The sequence below is a fragment of the Chrysochloris asiatica genome, unplaced genomic scaffold, assembly GCF_000296735.1.
Source record: "Chrysochloris asiatica unplaced genomic scaffold, ChrAsi1.0 scaffold00006, whole genome shotgun sequence".
NCBI classification, from domain to species: domain Eukaryota; kingdom Metazoa; phylum Chordata; class Mammalia; order Afrosoricida; family Chrysochloridae; genus Chrysochloris; species Chrysochloris asiatica.
In genome coordinates this window covers 20,122,115-20,138,345 of record NW_006408524.1, presented here as the reverse complement: position 1 = coordinate 20,138,345, position 16,231 = coordinate 20,122,115, and the positions used below count along the sequence as shown (strand labels likewise).

General features: G+C 44.1%; 1 protein-coding gene across 1 annotated transcript in view; it reads left to right on the top strand.

Moving 5' to 3' along the window:
* Positions 1 to 16,231, top strand: part of ADCYAP1R1 (adenylate cyclase activating polypeptide 1 (pituitary) receptor type I) — a 47,670-nt gene that overhangs the window by 20,178 nt on the left and 11,261 nt on the right. Inside the window, exons 6-12 of the mRNA XM_006832272.1 lie at positions 3,107 to 3,216; positions 3,853 to 3,950; positions 4,462 to 4,594; positions 5,743 to 5,896; positions 6,252 to 6,312; positions 6,958 to 7,027; positions 13,452 to 13,543. Coding sequence (XP_006832335.1) covers positions 3,107 to 3,216; positions 3,853 to 3,950; positions 4,462 to 4,594; positions 5,743 to 5,896; positions 6,252 to 6,312; positions 6,958 to 7,027; positions 13,452 to 13,543 — 718 coding nt within the window. The remainder of the gene's footprint in view (positions 1 to 3,106; positions 3,217 to 3,852; positions 3,951 to 4,461; positions 4,595 to 5,742; positions 5,897 to 6,251; positions 6,313 to 6,957; positions 7,028 to 13,451; positions 13,544 to 16,231) is intronic.

The window sequence follows — 16,231 nt, the reverse complement described above, 5'->3', positions numbered from 1 at the left end:
TTCCCCTGGGACATTCAGCATTTCTCAAAGAAGTGTTCAGAGGGACTGGGAAGGAGGTTGCCGGGAGAAGCCTGGGACCGCTTTGCTGAAAGATTTGGCATCACACTATGGGACAGAAGCAAGTGCCATTCTCTCGCGGGGCCTGCCAAACCTGCATCTTCTGTGTCAATGAACCAGGATTGGGCAAGTGCTGGGGGCAGTCTACCCTCTCTGGGCCTTCTCACTCACCTTCTGCTGCTTCCAGGGACCCCAGGAATGCGTTTCTGGCTCTCTTGGCTTATGAGACCTGTTCTCAGACAAAAAATTTGGGAAAGTGGAGAGATTGCCTCTCTTGGCCTCTGCCTTCTTGCCCAAGCACCTTCCCTGATCTCTTCCTGAGGCCCCCTAAAATAGCCCTTGGCCACAGAGAGGAGACTTCTGTCCAGCATGGTTTTCTAGTCCTTAAGTTCTATGAAAGTTCTATGAGAATTTCTAGGGGGCTCAAATGATATTCATTAGAGTACTAGCTGAGATGTGGGGGATTTGAACCTGGTGTGGCGCTGTGAGTTAATGCGCTGGACTGCAAAGTCAGTTGCAAGGTGGGTGGTTCAAAATCACCAGCCACTCCTTAGAAAGCCTATACAGGATTGCTATGGGTCAGAACTGACTTGACAGCGCTGAATAACAACAAGAGGGTTAATTCACTGGACTGCAATGCCTGTTTGAACCGCAAGGCCAGCAGTTCAAGCTTGCCAGCTGCTCCTTAGAAACCATTATCTATACAGGGTCACTATGAATCGGAGACGATTCATTGACACTTAACAACAAGAAGTTATTCATAAGAAGCACCTGGCTTCTGAAAGGTCACAGCCATGAGAAGTTCTACTTGCAGTGAGTGTGTGGGGTCATGATGAGTTGGAATTAACTTGATAGCAAACTTTTTTAGTCCTATGAAAGGGAGTCAACACTTGTCTGTCAGTCTGTCTTACTGTGGTAGTTGTATGTTACTGTGATGCTGGAGCTGGGAAACTATGCCACCTGCAATTCAAATACTAGCAGGGTCATCCATGGTGGACAGGTTCCAATGGAATTTCAGAGTAAGACAGACTAGGAAGAAGAATCAGGTAACCTGCTTCTGAAAAAAATTGACTGGTGAAAACCTTATGAATAGCAGTGGAACATTATCTGATACAGTACCAGATGAGTCCCTCAGGTTGGAAAGGCATTCAAAATAAGACTAGGGAAGAACTTCCTCCTCAAAGTAGAATTGACTTTAATGATGTAGATGGAGTAAAGCTTTGGGGGCCTTCATTTGCTGATGTGGCATGACTCAAAATTAGAAGAAACAGCTGCAAATATCCATTAATAATCAGAATGTGGAATATATGAAGTATGAGTCTTGGAAAACTTGAAGTCATCAAAAATGAAATGGAACACATAAAGATGGATATCCTAGGCATTGGTGAGCTGAAACAGACAACTATTGGCCATTTTTAATTGGATGATCATGTAGTTTAATATTCTAGGAATGACAAATTGAAGAGGAAATGGCTTTGCATTCATCGACAAAAAAAACATTTCAAAATTTATCCTCAAGTACAACGCTGCTAGTGATTTGATAATATCTATAGGCCTACAAGGAAGATCAGAGGATACCATTATTCAAATTTACACGACAACCACTAATGCCAGAGATGAATATATTGATTTTTACCAACTTCTCCAGTCTGAAATTGATCAAATATGTATTCCCGATGCATTGATAACTACTGGTGATTATAGAGTGTGGACGTTGGAAAGAAAGAAGAATCAGCAGTTGAAAGTATGGTGATAGATAGGCGTTGATGATAGAAATGGATGATGCTAGAGACCTCAGGACAGAATTTTGCAAGATCAGTGACTTTTTGGAAGCAGCAGCTATGGGCTCAAGCTTAACAACAATTGTGAGGATGGCGTAGGACCGTGCAGTGTTTCTTTCTGTTCTATGTAGGGTCGCAATGAATCAGAACCAACTTGACGGCGCCTAACAACAACCACAAAAGATGTCTTGGAAGCCAGTCCTGATTCTTTGCTTCTGAAAAGTCACAACCTTGAAAACCCTATGGAGCAGTTTCCTTCTGCACACATGAAGTTGCCATGAATGGCCATGAATTGATATTGATTTGATAGCAACTAACAAAACCAATATGAACCAGTGTGTCTGCTTATAAATTGAGCCTATCCCTCTTCCTGATATACAAGGCAAACTTTCTGGAAGTCAATCTGGGAACAGGTGCTGCCCTGTAGGGGCTGCTCCTTGGATGTCCATTCTACTCTTGCAGACCATGGGGGAGGGGAGAATGCAAGAAGCAACCATGAAAGGCTCAAACAGCAGTAGGCAGAGTGAAAAAGTAGTTCAGAGTCCACTCTGCAGCCAGAAAGTGACTCTTAATGGCCATGACTGGTCCACCCCCTTCGGGAGAACCACAAAATTGCCTTTAAAGTCGATCAAAAGAAAATTATAGAATGCAGTGACAGGAAACAGACCCCAAGCTCTGTAAGGCATTTTTTTTTTTTTTTTTTTAAACAGCCTAACCAGATATCTTAATCAGATCTCATGCTAGGTTAGTGGAGGTCTGGTTCCGTGTTCTTGGCCGCCGGGCCCTCATTTGTCTGTCCTTGTGCATGGGGAGATTGCAGCCATGGGGAGGCCCAGAGCTCTAGATGTAAATGTCACCTGGAGCTGTGTTTCTCTAGGTGTGGGGAGGATGACACCTCAGACTTCCTGAATGAGAATCTCTGAGGGAATTGGGCCAGGAAGCTGCTTTGAGTTTTCTGGAAGGTTCTACATGCTGTAGTTTGGGAAGTTCTGACCCGTGGCAAGCATTGGCTAGTTCCTGAAGGGAGAAATGATGCAGGGATGCTGGATTCAACTGGACTGAATCCCCTGACCCATTGTTAAGATATCATTTCCCCTTGTCCACTCCCACCCTCCCGAGGTGGGGTGTTTCTTGAATCTTCAGTTCCATGCTTCCTAGGTGGGAACATGAGTTCCCAAGAATTCACACTTAAGAATGAATTATATAACCAGATGTCAGGGTCCTTTGAAGGTCCTTTGCTCCTCACCCGAATTCTTGCCTTGCAGCAGACATGGGGGTGGTGAGCCGGAACTGCACGGAGGACGGCTGGTCGGAGCCATTCCCTCACTACTTTGATGCTTGTGGGTTTGATGAGTATGAATATGAAGCTGGGGACCAGGTGAGTGTTTGCCCTTCCATCTAGAAGGGTCGGGCTGAAGGACCAGGTGGGGGGAAGAGCATTTCTCCAGGAGTCTGCAGAAAACTCAGTTCTCTGGGCAGTGTGTACAGCTCAGCTGGCATTCATGAGCACCTACTGTGTACCCAAGCCCCAAGCACAAAAGGCTAAGAATCAGCTGATATGCTGTCCAAGGCCCCCCACCTCCACCCCCTCCCCAACACACACACACACACACACACACACACGCACACACGCACACATGCACACACGCACACACTCTTCTAGGATATCTGGCCTCCAAATGACCCAGCAGTTGAAAGGTTAATACTGGTCCCAGCAGAAGGCTTCTTGGCCCCTTCTCTGCTCTAAGTCTGGAGCGTCTTTTGATTGGTCAGTGCCCCTGCCTTATTAGAATATCATCCTTGCATCCAGCAAGCATTTCTCAGCCCTCTCCTGTGTGCTTGGCACTGCCCAGAGAGTGAGCTGCTCAGTGTAGCTGTGTCTTGTGGAGGTTGAGACAGGGATGGGGTATGGAGGAGTGAGAATGGGAGGTGGATGGTAGATGGAGCCTGGAGGTGGGTGGGTCCTGGCCTGGACTAAGTGATGCTGCCCACGCATGTCTATCCCCTGCTCCAGGATTACTACTACCTATCAGTGAAGGCCCTGTACACGGTTGGCTATAGCACATCCCTCGTCACCCTCACTACTGCCATGGTCATCCTATGTCGTTTCCGGTGAGACCCCCAGCAGCATTGGTGTGCCCACAGCCTTACTGCTTAGAACCAGCGTCAGGGGCTCCAAGGCCTTGCTCTGCCTCTCTCCATCCCACTTTCCCCCCTGACGTCAGGCCCTGGGAGGTCCTTTGGAAGGCATTTCCCCACCCTTAGAATTACAGATGAGACACTTGCCCCTAGAGAGGGCAACTGACTTGCCTGAGGCCACACAGCAAGGTAAAACTTGGGCTGGGAGACTGACCCTGTTTGCCTTTGGTCTTGGGCTGTTTTCTCTTTTGAGTATGGTGAGGTCACAGGGGGGAGGAAGTTTGGCTGCATGGAGCCATGGGCTTAGATCGCAGGGGTCAGGAAGTGAGTAAATATCTAGAGAGGTGGAAGAGGGGCTGGTCTAATGGGGGGGCAGGGTCCCATTGTGATAAAACCATGGAGCTGGCACTGAGCAGACCCCAGAGTCGAGACTTGGGAAAGTTTCTGCTTCATTGCTTCCTTCTCTTCTGGCCCATTCATGTAGGAAGCTGCACTGCACTCGCAACTTCATCCACATGAACCTGTTCGTGTCGTTCATGCTGAGAGCTATCTCCGTCTTCATCAAAGATTGGATCCTGTACGCAGAACAGGACAACAGCCACTGCCTCATCTCCACTGTGAGTGAGCTGTGCCAGAGGCCAGTCTGTGAGAACCCATGCCAGGAAGGCTCCCAACCCCCATCAGGAGGAGAACCCTCTCCCTGCCTGCCTGACCCTTCACCCGCCCAATGTTTTCCATGAAGAGTAAGGCATGGAAACTCTAAGTCACCCACGAAGCTATTAAAAACCAAACCAACTGCCTTCAAGTCAATTCTGACTCATGATGAGTCCATGAGTATTGGAGTAGGACTGTGCTCTGTAGAGTTTTCAATGGCAGATATTTTCAGAAGTAGATTGCCAAGACTTTCTTCCATGAAGGTGGACTCAAACTATCAGGTTTTTGGGTAACAACTGGACATATTACTATTCAGGAACTCCTTTAAATTTATTAATAATCAGTAAACTATGTGTAACGTCATTTCTAGCTAAAATGTTACCCACTGTTTTTCTGGTGTGCGTTGTGCTTGTCAAAACAATTGAAAGAAGTCAGGTGGGAATGCCAAGTTTCATTTGACTGATGAGGAAAAAGACTCAGGGAGAGATCTTGTCTAGTTCCTGGTCACATTAGTCACCCATGATAGCACTGAGAGAGATGCTGATTTTCTTGGGTTCTTGCCAGGCCACCCCTCAACTCTCATACTTTTGGAGGAGATGGTCCTTTGAGAAGATGGGCTTTGATGTGGTAGGATAGAAAGAGAAAGAACAGGTCAGAGTTCAGAGCTAGGTCCTGGGCAGTCAGTCTTTAATGAATCGGAATTGACTCTGTGGCAGCGGGGACCACGGGATCTCCCAGCTGAGTGATTCTGGATCCTCTTTGTACCAGGGACCCTCCTATAGGCACCTCAACACTACTTCGCTTCCTATTTGTCACCTGAGGAAGCTGGAAGGACAGGCAGGAAAATGGGCGGGGGGTGGGGGAGAGTGTGAGAGGCCAGAGGAGGGCAGGGGGACTGCGCTTGTCCACCTATCTTTTTCCTTTCTTTACAAGTATAATTTGTGCCTACACAGGGTACAACTTACACAGAATCATAAGATGTTAGAATGCTGAACTCTTTAAATCCAAGAATGTTGATCCTTTGGACATTTGAGACCTCATCTGCCAGAACTGACGGGCTGGTCCCACAGGTCTGGATTGCATGGGGTTGAACTTGAGGCTCTCCCTGCAGGTAGAGTGCAAGGCCATCATGGTTTTCTTCCACTACTGTGTGGTGTCCAACTACTTCTGGCTGTTCATTGAGGGTCTTTACCTCTTCACTCTGCTGGTGGAGACCTTCTTCCCTGAGAGAAGATACTTCTACTGGTACACCATCATTGGCTGGGGTAGGTCGCTTGCTGTGGCAGACAAACTCAGGCCTCATGGCCAAGGTGCCCTTGGTTTCCCTAGACTGAGGCAGGGGAACCCGTTAACTCTTCCTACCCTCAGGAAACTCACTGTCTGAAGGAACATATGCACAGGAGTCCATCTGAGAGACAAGATTGGTCCTGCTACTGGGAACTCTGGGTCTAAGGAGACATAGAGCCTCAGGAGCCCTGGGTCTGAGGGATAGTTGTCGACCCTGGGAGCCCCGGATCTGAGAGAAAGGCATGCCCCACCCACCAGAGACCCAAGTCTGAGGGGACACATAGGCATGTTGGTTTTCCTGCTATGTTGAGGTTCCTTTTCTTATTCTGACAGGGACTCCAACTGTGTGTGTGACAGTGTGGGCTGTGCTGCGGCTATACTTTGATGACACGGGGTGAGTACATGTCTGTGAGCCGAGGCCTACCCCACAGATAGATTCTTCTACAGGAATTCTCAGTGGTTGATTTGCTTTCGAGTTAAGTGCCCCAAACCAACCATCCAACTCTAGGTCCAGCCTCTAACCCTGGGCATTGACAGAGCACTGATCCCTCCTCAGATGGACACACCCAAACGTCCTAATTGGGAGTCCAGAGAGAGAATGTGCAAGGCTTCAGAGCCTCTCCTACTTCCTGGGCCCAGGTTGGAGGGTGTTTTCCTTTACAATAGGGGAGGAAGACTGTTGAGGGCAAGACCTACAGCGAAACAGGCCATTTTTCCAGGAGCCCACTGGTGACCTCTGGCTTGGGCTCTGCTCCTTTCTCTCTCTCTACTGGCCTTGTGGACAGGCCACTAAGGATGCCTTGCCAGGGTAGCAGAGGGAAAGACCAAGGCTCAGGTCAAGGGTACCTGAAGAAGCTGGGCCAGGCTGGGGCTGCACCTGCCTGAAGACCCTCCTCTCAGCCAGCACTCCCACAGGAAACTTCAGGAGAAAGCAAAACCCAGGAAATGAGGGGCGGGTGGGCACTGTCCTACTGGTGTCCTGCCTGGGCATGACCTCTCCTCTCTTTGTCTGTATGTCCTTCATCTGCCTGTTTTTCAGCTGCTGGGATATGAATGACAACACAGCTCTGTGGTGGGTGATCAAAGGCCCTGTGGTTGGCTCGATTATGGTGAGTGTGTGGGATGAGGAGAAAGGATGACGAAGGGTGGGGGGTGTGGACCTGGAGAGAAAGGTGTTCCTCGGATCTCCATCATGGTGGGTCACTGATGGAATTCTAAAAATGGAAACTCTGGCCATTTCTATTGTTCCATTTTCTCTTATGGTGAGATATGTTACTGGGAATACTCTTGTGCATAATTTTGAACGTGTATGCATATTTCTTTAGCATAAATCTCAAGAAGTGCAATTGCTGGGTCAAAAGGGTTATGCATTTAAGATTTCAGATAACAAATTGACTGCCTTCTAAAAATCATCTAAGAATTATAACCTCATAAGATGGGTAATGTCCATTTCCCCATGTCAGTGTGTGTGTGTGTGTGTGATATGTGTGTGTATAAACATCCATTCCCATTGAGTCAGTTCCAACTTAATGGCAACTCCATGTGTTATGGAATAGAACTGTTCCATAGGTTTTTAAAAAAGTTTTATTGTGAATTATGTGATAGTTTACATGGGGAACATTAGCTTTACATTGCCATGGTTACAATCCCCTCCATGCATCATCAACCAACCAAAGGGCACACAGCCCTTCTCCCTCTCTGGGTCGAGAGTTCCCAGCTGCTCCATCTCTCCACGTCATCAGCTCTGCCTCCATCTCTGGCATCAATGTTTTTCTGGGTAGGGTCCCACACTCCACTCTTCTCCCTTGATGGTCCCAGGGACCTCTGCTCCTAGACTGCAAAGTCAACCACTCCTCTCCTTTTGCTACAAAACGTCTACTTTTATATTTCCAACCCTCACAATCAGTCCTGATAACTATTATTCACTATTGTGCTACAAGAGACTTATCCCTATCTCCTTTCATCATCCATGCCCAGGTAGATTGGATACAACTCAGTGGAGAGTCTACCTTCCTCTGCGCCCTCTGGATCTAGGCTCCCTCTTAAAAGCTTGTAAGCCAGTCGCTTCTTGCCTTTGTAGTACCCTGTCCCCATTTTGTGTAGCCAATGTTTAAGTTGCCCATCCCTGTCTACTCTGTGTATGGAAGGGTTTTCTTGCCTGTGATCTTAGAGAAATAAAGCTCTTGTGGTGTAGTGGGTTATGAATTGGGCTGCTAACCACAAGGTCAGCGGTTAGAATCTACCAGCCATTCCATGGGAGAAAGATGAAGCTGTCTGCTCCCATAAAGACTTACAGCCTCAGAAACCCTATCCAGGGTCGCTATGAGTTGGAACTGACTCAATATATAACAACAACAATCTTAACAGAAGCAGATCAGTGGGGATTTCTTCTATCAAACCCCCAAACTTTTGATTAGCAAACCACTGGTGCCACCCACTTCTTGCAATAATCATTTCAATTTTATCCACAATCTCTTGGGGTATAAAATTTTGCACAAGCTCATTATTTTAATACGCATTTCTCCTATTGGTAGTACAGCTGAGCAATTATTTTCACACCTTTATTAACAATGTTTTTTCATTCTGGATATTACCTGTTTATTTCTCTTGCTTGTTTTTTAGCAAATTGTTGTCTTTATTCATCTGCCTTCATCTACCCCCCATATTGTAAATGTATCTCCAAGACCACATAGCTTTTATACCGTCAAATCTGTCAGTCTTACTCTTTATGAATTTTGGGCCTTATTTCCTGTTTATAGAAGACTTTCATAGCCTAAGAGAGAAAAACGTATTCCTTAATTGTTTCATAATGTAATTTTGGACTGAATTATTACATGTGCATCTTTAATCCAGCTGAAATTTTATTTCTTTTCAGGTCTGAATTGGTATATAATTTTATTTCCTAAATGATACACATTTCACCTTCTCAGTCTCTCTTATTGAACAGTCCATCCTTTGTCTATTGTGGTTGACTGGCATTTTAGCATCAACACTCAATATGTTGTACTTGGCTTTGATTCCAGACTCACTATTCCCTGTCACTGATCTATTTGTCTATTTTCACAGTAAATATGCCATTGTGTTAGTTACTATAACCTTGGGGCAGGTTTTACTATCTGGTATGCTCATTTCTCCTTCATTGTTCCTACTTTCAGATTGTTTGTTTGCATGATTTACTGTTTCAGAAGCAATTTTGAATACCTTTGCCAGGTTTCAAAATACTCTGGTTGAGATTTTTATGTAAACTGCATTGAATTTATAGATACTTTGGAGGAGATTTGATTTTCTTAAAATATTGAGTATTCCTCTCTAAGAGCATGGCATTCTTCTCTAGTTACTCCGTCCTCATTCATAGTCATTTGGGTAAGCATTTCTAGCTTTTGTTCTTGTACTTGTTTAGTTTACTTCTGAGGTATTTTTGAGTTTATGCTTTCATTGGGTCTAGGGATCATTCTGTCTTATATTCTAATTCGGTACTGCTGATAAAAGTGACTCTACTGAGTAACCATTGTTTTTTGTGTAATTTTTTTCTTTTCTTGGGTACCTTTCTGAACCCTCTTATGAATTCTAATTGCTTTTCAGTTGCTTCTTACAGATTTTATTGGTAGGAAAATTATATAATTTGAGCAAAATAGTTTGTGCATTTCCTTTCCAATATTTATGTCATTTTCTTTCTTGTTCTCGTTGAGGATGATGTTTGCTATAGTATTTGGCAGTTACCCTTCATTGAGTTAGGAACATTTCTATTCTTAACTTGTTTGAGGGTATGTAAGGATATCATGTTTAACGAGCTCTGGTAGTGTAGTGGTTACGAATTGGGCTGCGAACCTTAAGGTCAGCAGTTTGAAACTTCCAGCTATTCCGTGGGAGAAAGATGAGGCTTCCTGCTCCTGTAAAGATTTACAGCCTTGGAAACCCTGTACAGGGTCACTATGAGTCGGATCCGACTCCACGGCACATAACAACAACAAAAACAACAACAAAGGATATCATGTTTGGTAAGGTGGAGGGTCAGAGAAAAAGAGGAAGACCCCCCCGTGGCAACAATTGTGAGGTTGGCCCAGGATCAGGCAGTGTTTTGTTCTGTTGTGCATAGGGTCGCTATGAGTCGGTACCGACTCAATGACATCTAACAATAACAACATATTATTAAAATTAGGGATGGGTTTTGAATTATATCAAATGTGATTTGGAGACATTTGTTGAAATGATCATCTCCCCCAGTGATACACCTTTACAATACACCAACTTTTCTGTCCTATGAGTCCTGACATGGCACTGTAGGATAAGCACTTGACCACAAAGTTGATTTGGACCGCAAGGTCGGTGGTTGAAACTCATCAGCTGCTCCTCAGAAACCCTATACAGGGTTGCTATGGGTCAGAACCAACTTAATAGCACTTAACAACAACAGCAACATGAACAATGTTATAGTGAGTATCTTTGAGCATGTGTGAATATTTGTTTGGAATAAATCCCTATTAGAATTGCTGGGTAAAGGTTATATGTACATTATACATTTTCATGGCTATCGTATTGCCTGTCGTGAGCAGGGACGGTTCAAAGGTACCATTTACTGTGTTTGTCAGTGTTTGTGTAACATTTTAATGTTAGCTAGTCTGACAGATGACAATGAGACTTTATTGTTTTTATCTGTTAATGGAACATATTTTAAATAGTTTTTGTTTTTAAACATTCCTGAGATAAAATCTTTGATCTGTTTATTTTTATTACACTGATAAATTCTATGTGTCATTTTTTTTTTTTTTTTAAGGTTTTTATTGTGGATTGAGTGAAAATTTACAAGGCAGATCATCAGTTTTACATTCAACAGATCATAACCTTGTTTCATTACAATATTTATAATCCCCTCCATTGACCATCAGTTAACAGTATTTCTCTCTATTCACTTTAGTTTTTTAAAAACAAAAAACAAAATAACCACTCAGGCATATATAATAATTTGCACCTACAAATGGCACATTCTGCAAGTCTGCCTCCTAGCCACCAGCTCTTCGTCCCTCTCTTTCCATGAATCTAGAGTCCTCAGCCTCTCTCCCGCTCCATGTCCCCATCTCTGCCTCCGTCTCTGGCATCGCTGCTTCTCCGTCTCTGGCATTGAAGAGCACAAGATCCTGCTCTTCTCCTTTGATGGTCCTAGGGTCCTCTGTTTCTGGACTGTAAGATTAACAAATCCCCTGTTTTAGTTACAAAACTTCTACCTTTACAATTGTGATAGTTGCAATTAGTCATGATAACAATTACTCACTATTGAATTATACAAATCTTACCCCATCTGTTTTCACCAGACCCATCTAGACACTATGAAAACTATTCAGTGGGGACTCTTTCTTCCCCCCACCCCCCACACTATTAAACTAAACTCCGTTTTGAAATCTTGTAAGCCAGTCCCTTTTTGCCTTTTATTGCCCCTCATTTTAGGTAGCCAGTGTCTAAGTTGCCCGTCCCTATCTACCTGTGTACAGAGGGGATAGCATTGATACTTGATTTGAAGACTCCTTCCCTCTCTGTTGGTATTTAGAGTTACTACCTCCATGAGTACAGGTCAGGTTCATCAAATTGTAGCAATTTACCCTTGTTTCCTTTATCAATAATTTTTTTTTTTTTTTTTTGTAGTTTTCCTTGAGTTCTGATTATCAAGGCTAGGTCAAATGGGTACTGTCTGCAAGTTTGGGCATTCTTGTGCATCTTCCCTCACTTCATATCAGCTGGATCCTTCACTCTCAGCTCTAGCCCTCTGTGGCTATGTCCTTGTCTATGGGTTTAAATGGCCCCAGGTCTCACCACACTTTGGACCAACCAGCCCTTCCTCTTCTCTCTCTCATCTCCAAGTCAACAGGAGTCAATGGACTGTGGTTGAACTCAGCCCATTTCTTCATTGCTGCCTTTCGCCCTCTTCCACTCAGCAGTAGCCCAGTGTGGTCAGCAGCAAGCTTACATGCTTGTTTGTGTGTTCCCTTTGAGTTTCAGTGTTAGAGGGGAGTTTGTACTGAAAGAACTTGATGCTTGCCTTGATGGCTTCCCGGCGAACAGCTTGCTTACTCTTGTGTCTATTTTTTATGTAGAGTTTTTGCATTGCTGGTCACAAGTTCTGTGGAGTATGTGTGTATGTTTTATGCCCGTGTCTGTGTTCTATAGCAGGGTTTGTAGTTTTCATGGGTAGGTAACATGGGAGATGAGCATGTAAATTACATTTTCCAAGAAGGTTGTATGAAACTGATATTATAAAACCTAGTCCTGGAACTCACAAGCGCAACTTTTGAGTACTTTAAAATTTTCTTTTGAAGTCATTGATCTATTTAGATTTTTAAGAACTTGTGGAGTTAATTCTGTTAATTTGTAATTTTCGCGTTTTAGTTTTCTTTTTGTGATTTTAAAATATTTTTAACATAAGTTTTCTTGACCTCTTTCTCATCTGTGAATTTGCTTTAATTGCGTTTTCTTCTTTTTGATTTATTATTGTTGCTGTTAAGTGCCATTGGGTATAGGGTTTCTGAGGAGCAGCTGGTGGGTTTGAACAGCCAACCTTGTAGTTGGCAGTTCAGTGCTTATCCTACAGCACCACACCAGGATGGGCACTTGTGTTTAGCAGTATACACTGAGCTGTAGACTGTCTAGAACACATACAACAAAGTATCAGAATCCTGTCCTCCTAAAATATTCTTTATTTTTCTAATTGATCTGTAAAACAAACAAGCACTACAAATTCATACTTTTTCTTAAGTCTACTATTTCTTTATTATGAATTTCTGTCTTTATTGATTCTTCTTTTATATGTTAAGTCTGTGGTGATTTTTCCATGGCTGTTTTGTTTAAATGCTTAATTATTTTATTTTCAGTAGTTGTAACTTTTAGTAAGTTAGTTAAATTTGCTGCTGGTTTGGTTAGGTGCTACCGAGTAGGTACCAACTCATAGCTACCTTGTATAGGGTTTCCAAGAAGCAGCTGGTGGGTTTGAACCACGAACCTTATGGTTAGTAGTCTACTGTTTATCCTACAGCGCTATACCAGGACTTTCTAATTTCTCCAAGTTCTGCTTTGTCTACATCTGTAAGCTCTCTCATTGCTCCAGTTTCTATTTCTTTACTCCAGACAACTGTAGCTATCACGGTTCTCTAGGCAGTCCTTGTCAAACATTGACTCTGAACTTGGAGTTTCTTCTTCTCACCTCTGCAATAGCTGCAACTCTCTGTAGTTTTTCATCTCCTTGATTCCATGTGCTCTTTCTCTTCCAGAAATTACCCATTCTTCCTACTTACTCAGGATGCTTTTCTGTTTCTCAGTACTCCTATGGAATTTCTTCTTCTCTCCATTCTGTCATTTCAATGATATTGACTGAGGCTGAGAGATAAACAAGTGTCTCAGGCCTCCATTTAGAACTAGATGTCTAGATGGGATTTTGACCGGTGTGGGGTGGAGGCAGTTTTGAGTAACAGCCTATGCAGAGGGGGAGGTGTGGAAAGTTTTAGCCTAGAATCATTTCCACCTGTGTTTTTTTTCTTTGCTCCTCAGGTGAACTTTGTGCTTTTCATTGGCATCATCGTCATCCTTGTACAGAAACTTCAATCTCCAGACATGGGAGGCAACGAGTCCAGCATCTACTTGTAAGTACCATTGTGTAGATAGATGCTTTAGCCACTCCCGTCAGCCTCTGGGCCTCACCCTCAGGTCACAGGCAGGAGAAGCTCTGGATTTTGATGATGGTTGACCTAGCATGGGCAATTGGGAGGTTTTTTTTTTTTTGCTGATAAAAGTGCCTTCAGAATCGAGTTGTCCTCCCATCCTCCAGCCAACCCAGGAGCTCCTGATCTGCATGGTCATTACTTCGAGGGAGAAAGAGAAAAAGAGACGTGTGGATCTTTTTTGAGTCTAGGAAAACCAAGATGGAAAACACCAGATTCCCTAGGGTCCTAGGGTCTTGATTGTTTAGAAGTTGGGTTTCCTTTGGGGATATAGTTTTTCTGGGAAGCTTGTGAGCGCTACTGGATACACCCAGTTCCGTTTGCTGAAGTGGTTCAGGGCCCACTGGAGAGCCAGAATCTCACTAGCCTGAGTATGGAAAGGAAATGGCTCTTTCTCCTCTTCACCTGCCCTCCAGGTAGCCCAATTTCTATGCCTGATCCTACTTCTGCAAACCCCTAATCCCTGAACAGATGGAAATCTGATTTGGGATTGATAGGGTTTGCAGGCAATCTCTTAGTTTTGAGTTTGGCTTTTTCTTTTCACAGCCATTTGATTTCTTAGAATTATTTCTGCAGCCATGTCCTTAGCAGTTTCTCCTGGAGAATTTCTTGTCTCCTTGCTCTTGTCCCATTCTGAAACCACACAGAGATCCTCCTCATCTTTCTAGTCTTGAGAATGGGTGTGTGTGAGTCATAGGACATTTCTGATGCCAAGGAGGAAGATCTGAAGTTGGCTGGAGGGACTGGATGGACACAGTCTGATTTGGGGCAGTGTCCCCAGGAGTCTGTCCATGGGTGATGTGGAAGCATGTTGTTGTTGTTGTTGTGAAGTGCCATGAAGCTGGTTCCAACTCATAACAATCCTACATAGGGCTTCTAAGGAGCAGCTGGTGGGTTTGAACCACCGACCTTGTGGTTAGTAGTTCAGTGCTTATCCTACTGTTTCTTCAGAAAACAGGAGGTTAGCAGGAGTCAGGATAGTTTCATTGTATGAGTGAGTTATTAGTCCTTCCTTCATGAGAGACCCCAACCTGGGGTTCAGAACTCCAATGACTTCCAGTGGGATAATAAGTAGGACCAGGCAGTGACCCCAGCAGAGGGCTTTTCACCACCCAGTCAGCCTCTAAGAGAAATGTCAGAGCTGCTTAGAGACCGAATCCCAGCTCCTCCCCTGAAACTCCATGAGGCTTCGGCGCTCTTGTTCCCTCTGTCTGTCCCACTCTTCTCTTGGGTAGGAGAATGGCACAGACCCTCTGCAATTCAGTAATGCTTGTTTCTTATGTGCACAATGATTCCATTACATTAGGAAAGACTGGGTTTTGTTATTTTTTTTTCCTTTCCCATTTATTGTCTTTGTCTTTCTTCATGTCTTTGCAAGTTCTACCAAACCCTTTGCTTCTATGTGTATATTATGTAGTAGAAAATAGTTCATCCATTCCAGTTGTAAATTCTCAGAGGCCTGCACTGGATGCCTGGGAGGCAGCCTTCGGTCACTGACTAAGCTGCTCAGGAAAGACTATTCCTGATTTCTTCACCAGGTTTTTAAAAGCCAGGGCTCCGCTACTCCCCCTACCTCCCTGTCTAGTGTCAGAAACTACTTGTTTGCAACCTCAGTGTCTTCTACTTGAATGTGACTCTAAGATATATACTTGGATTTGGTTCCCCACTAAATCATCTGCAGTGTGTGTAGACATGAACAGCTAAGTCAGCCTCTTGTCTCATATGATCTCTAGAAGCTTCCATCCCCTCCTTTTCTTGGCAGGATCTGTTTCTTCTACTGAGGCCCCCTGGGACTTCTTCTTTGGGGGCTACTCCAAGTTTCTTCTCAATCTACCAACATAAAGACACATACAAGGAATCTAGATAAGTAGGCTCTAGTAAGACCTGAAAGGCCCTGGGAGGTGCCAATGGTTAACATCCCAACCTTTCAGTATGAGGCCTCTCAGAGGCTCCTGGGAAGACAAGCCTGACCATCTACTTCTGAAAGAGTCACTGTCTATGAGATCCCTATGAAGCACAGCTCTACTCTGACACACATGGGGTTGACATGTGTCGAACCATCTTGTTGGCAACGGGTTTTGGTGTTTTGTTTCTTTTTTCTAAGCCCTGAATATACTTTATGAGCTTAGACATCCTGCCCCAGGCAGCAAGAACACCCAAGGATTTGATGGCAACGGAATATGGAACTATGGTGTTTTTTTGTTTTTGTTTTTTTTTTTTCTACAGAATGAGAGCTAAAGAGTCCTGTCAGGCTCTCGTAGTACCCAGATAAAGACCATTTGTAACTGGCACATGTTGTGTATACTGAAGGGTAATGTAAGTCCCAGGACATTTAAAGAACCAACTAGGTTGTTTCCTTGTACAGTCTAAGCTAACCCCTGTGCAATTTCTGCAGATGTTTTATTCATAGAAAGCCAAACTTCTGCTAGTGTTAAGCCCCAAAGGTTAAAAACTCCAGTGGATATGGTCTGCAAGCCAGGTGGAAAGGCTCACAGAGGACAGGGGAGCAACTTGATCCCATGGTCTGAGTGTTTCCAGGGTTGAGGAGACCCTGTTGGTGAATGGAGCCTATCCTATTCTTACACCAGTATTGCTGCAACAGAACTGCTC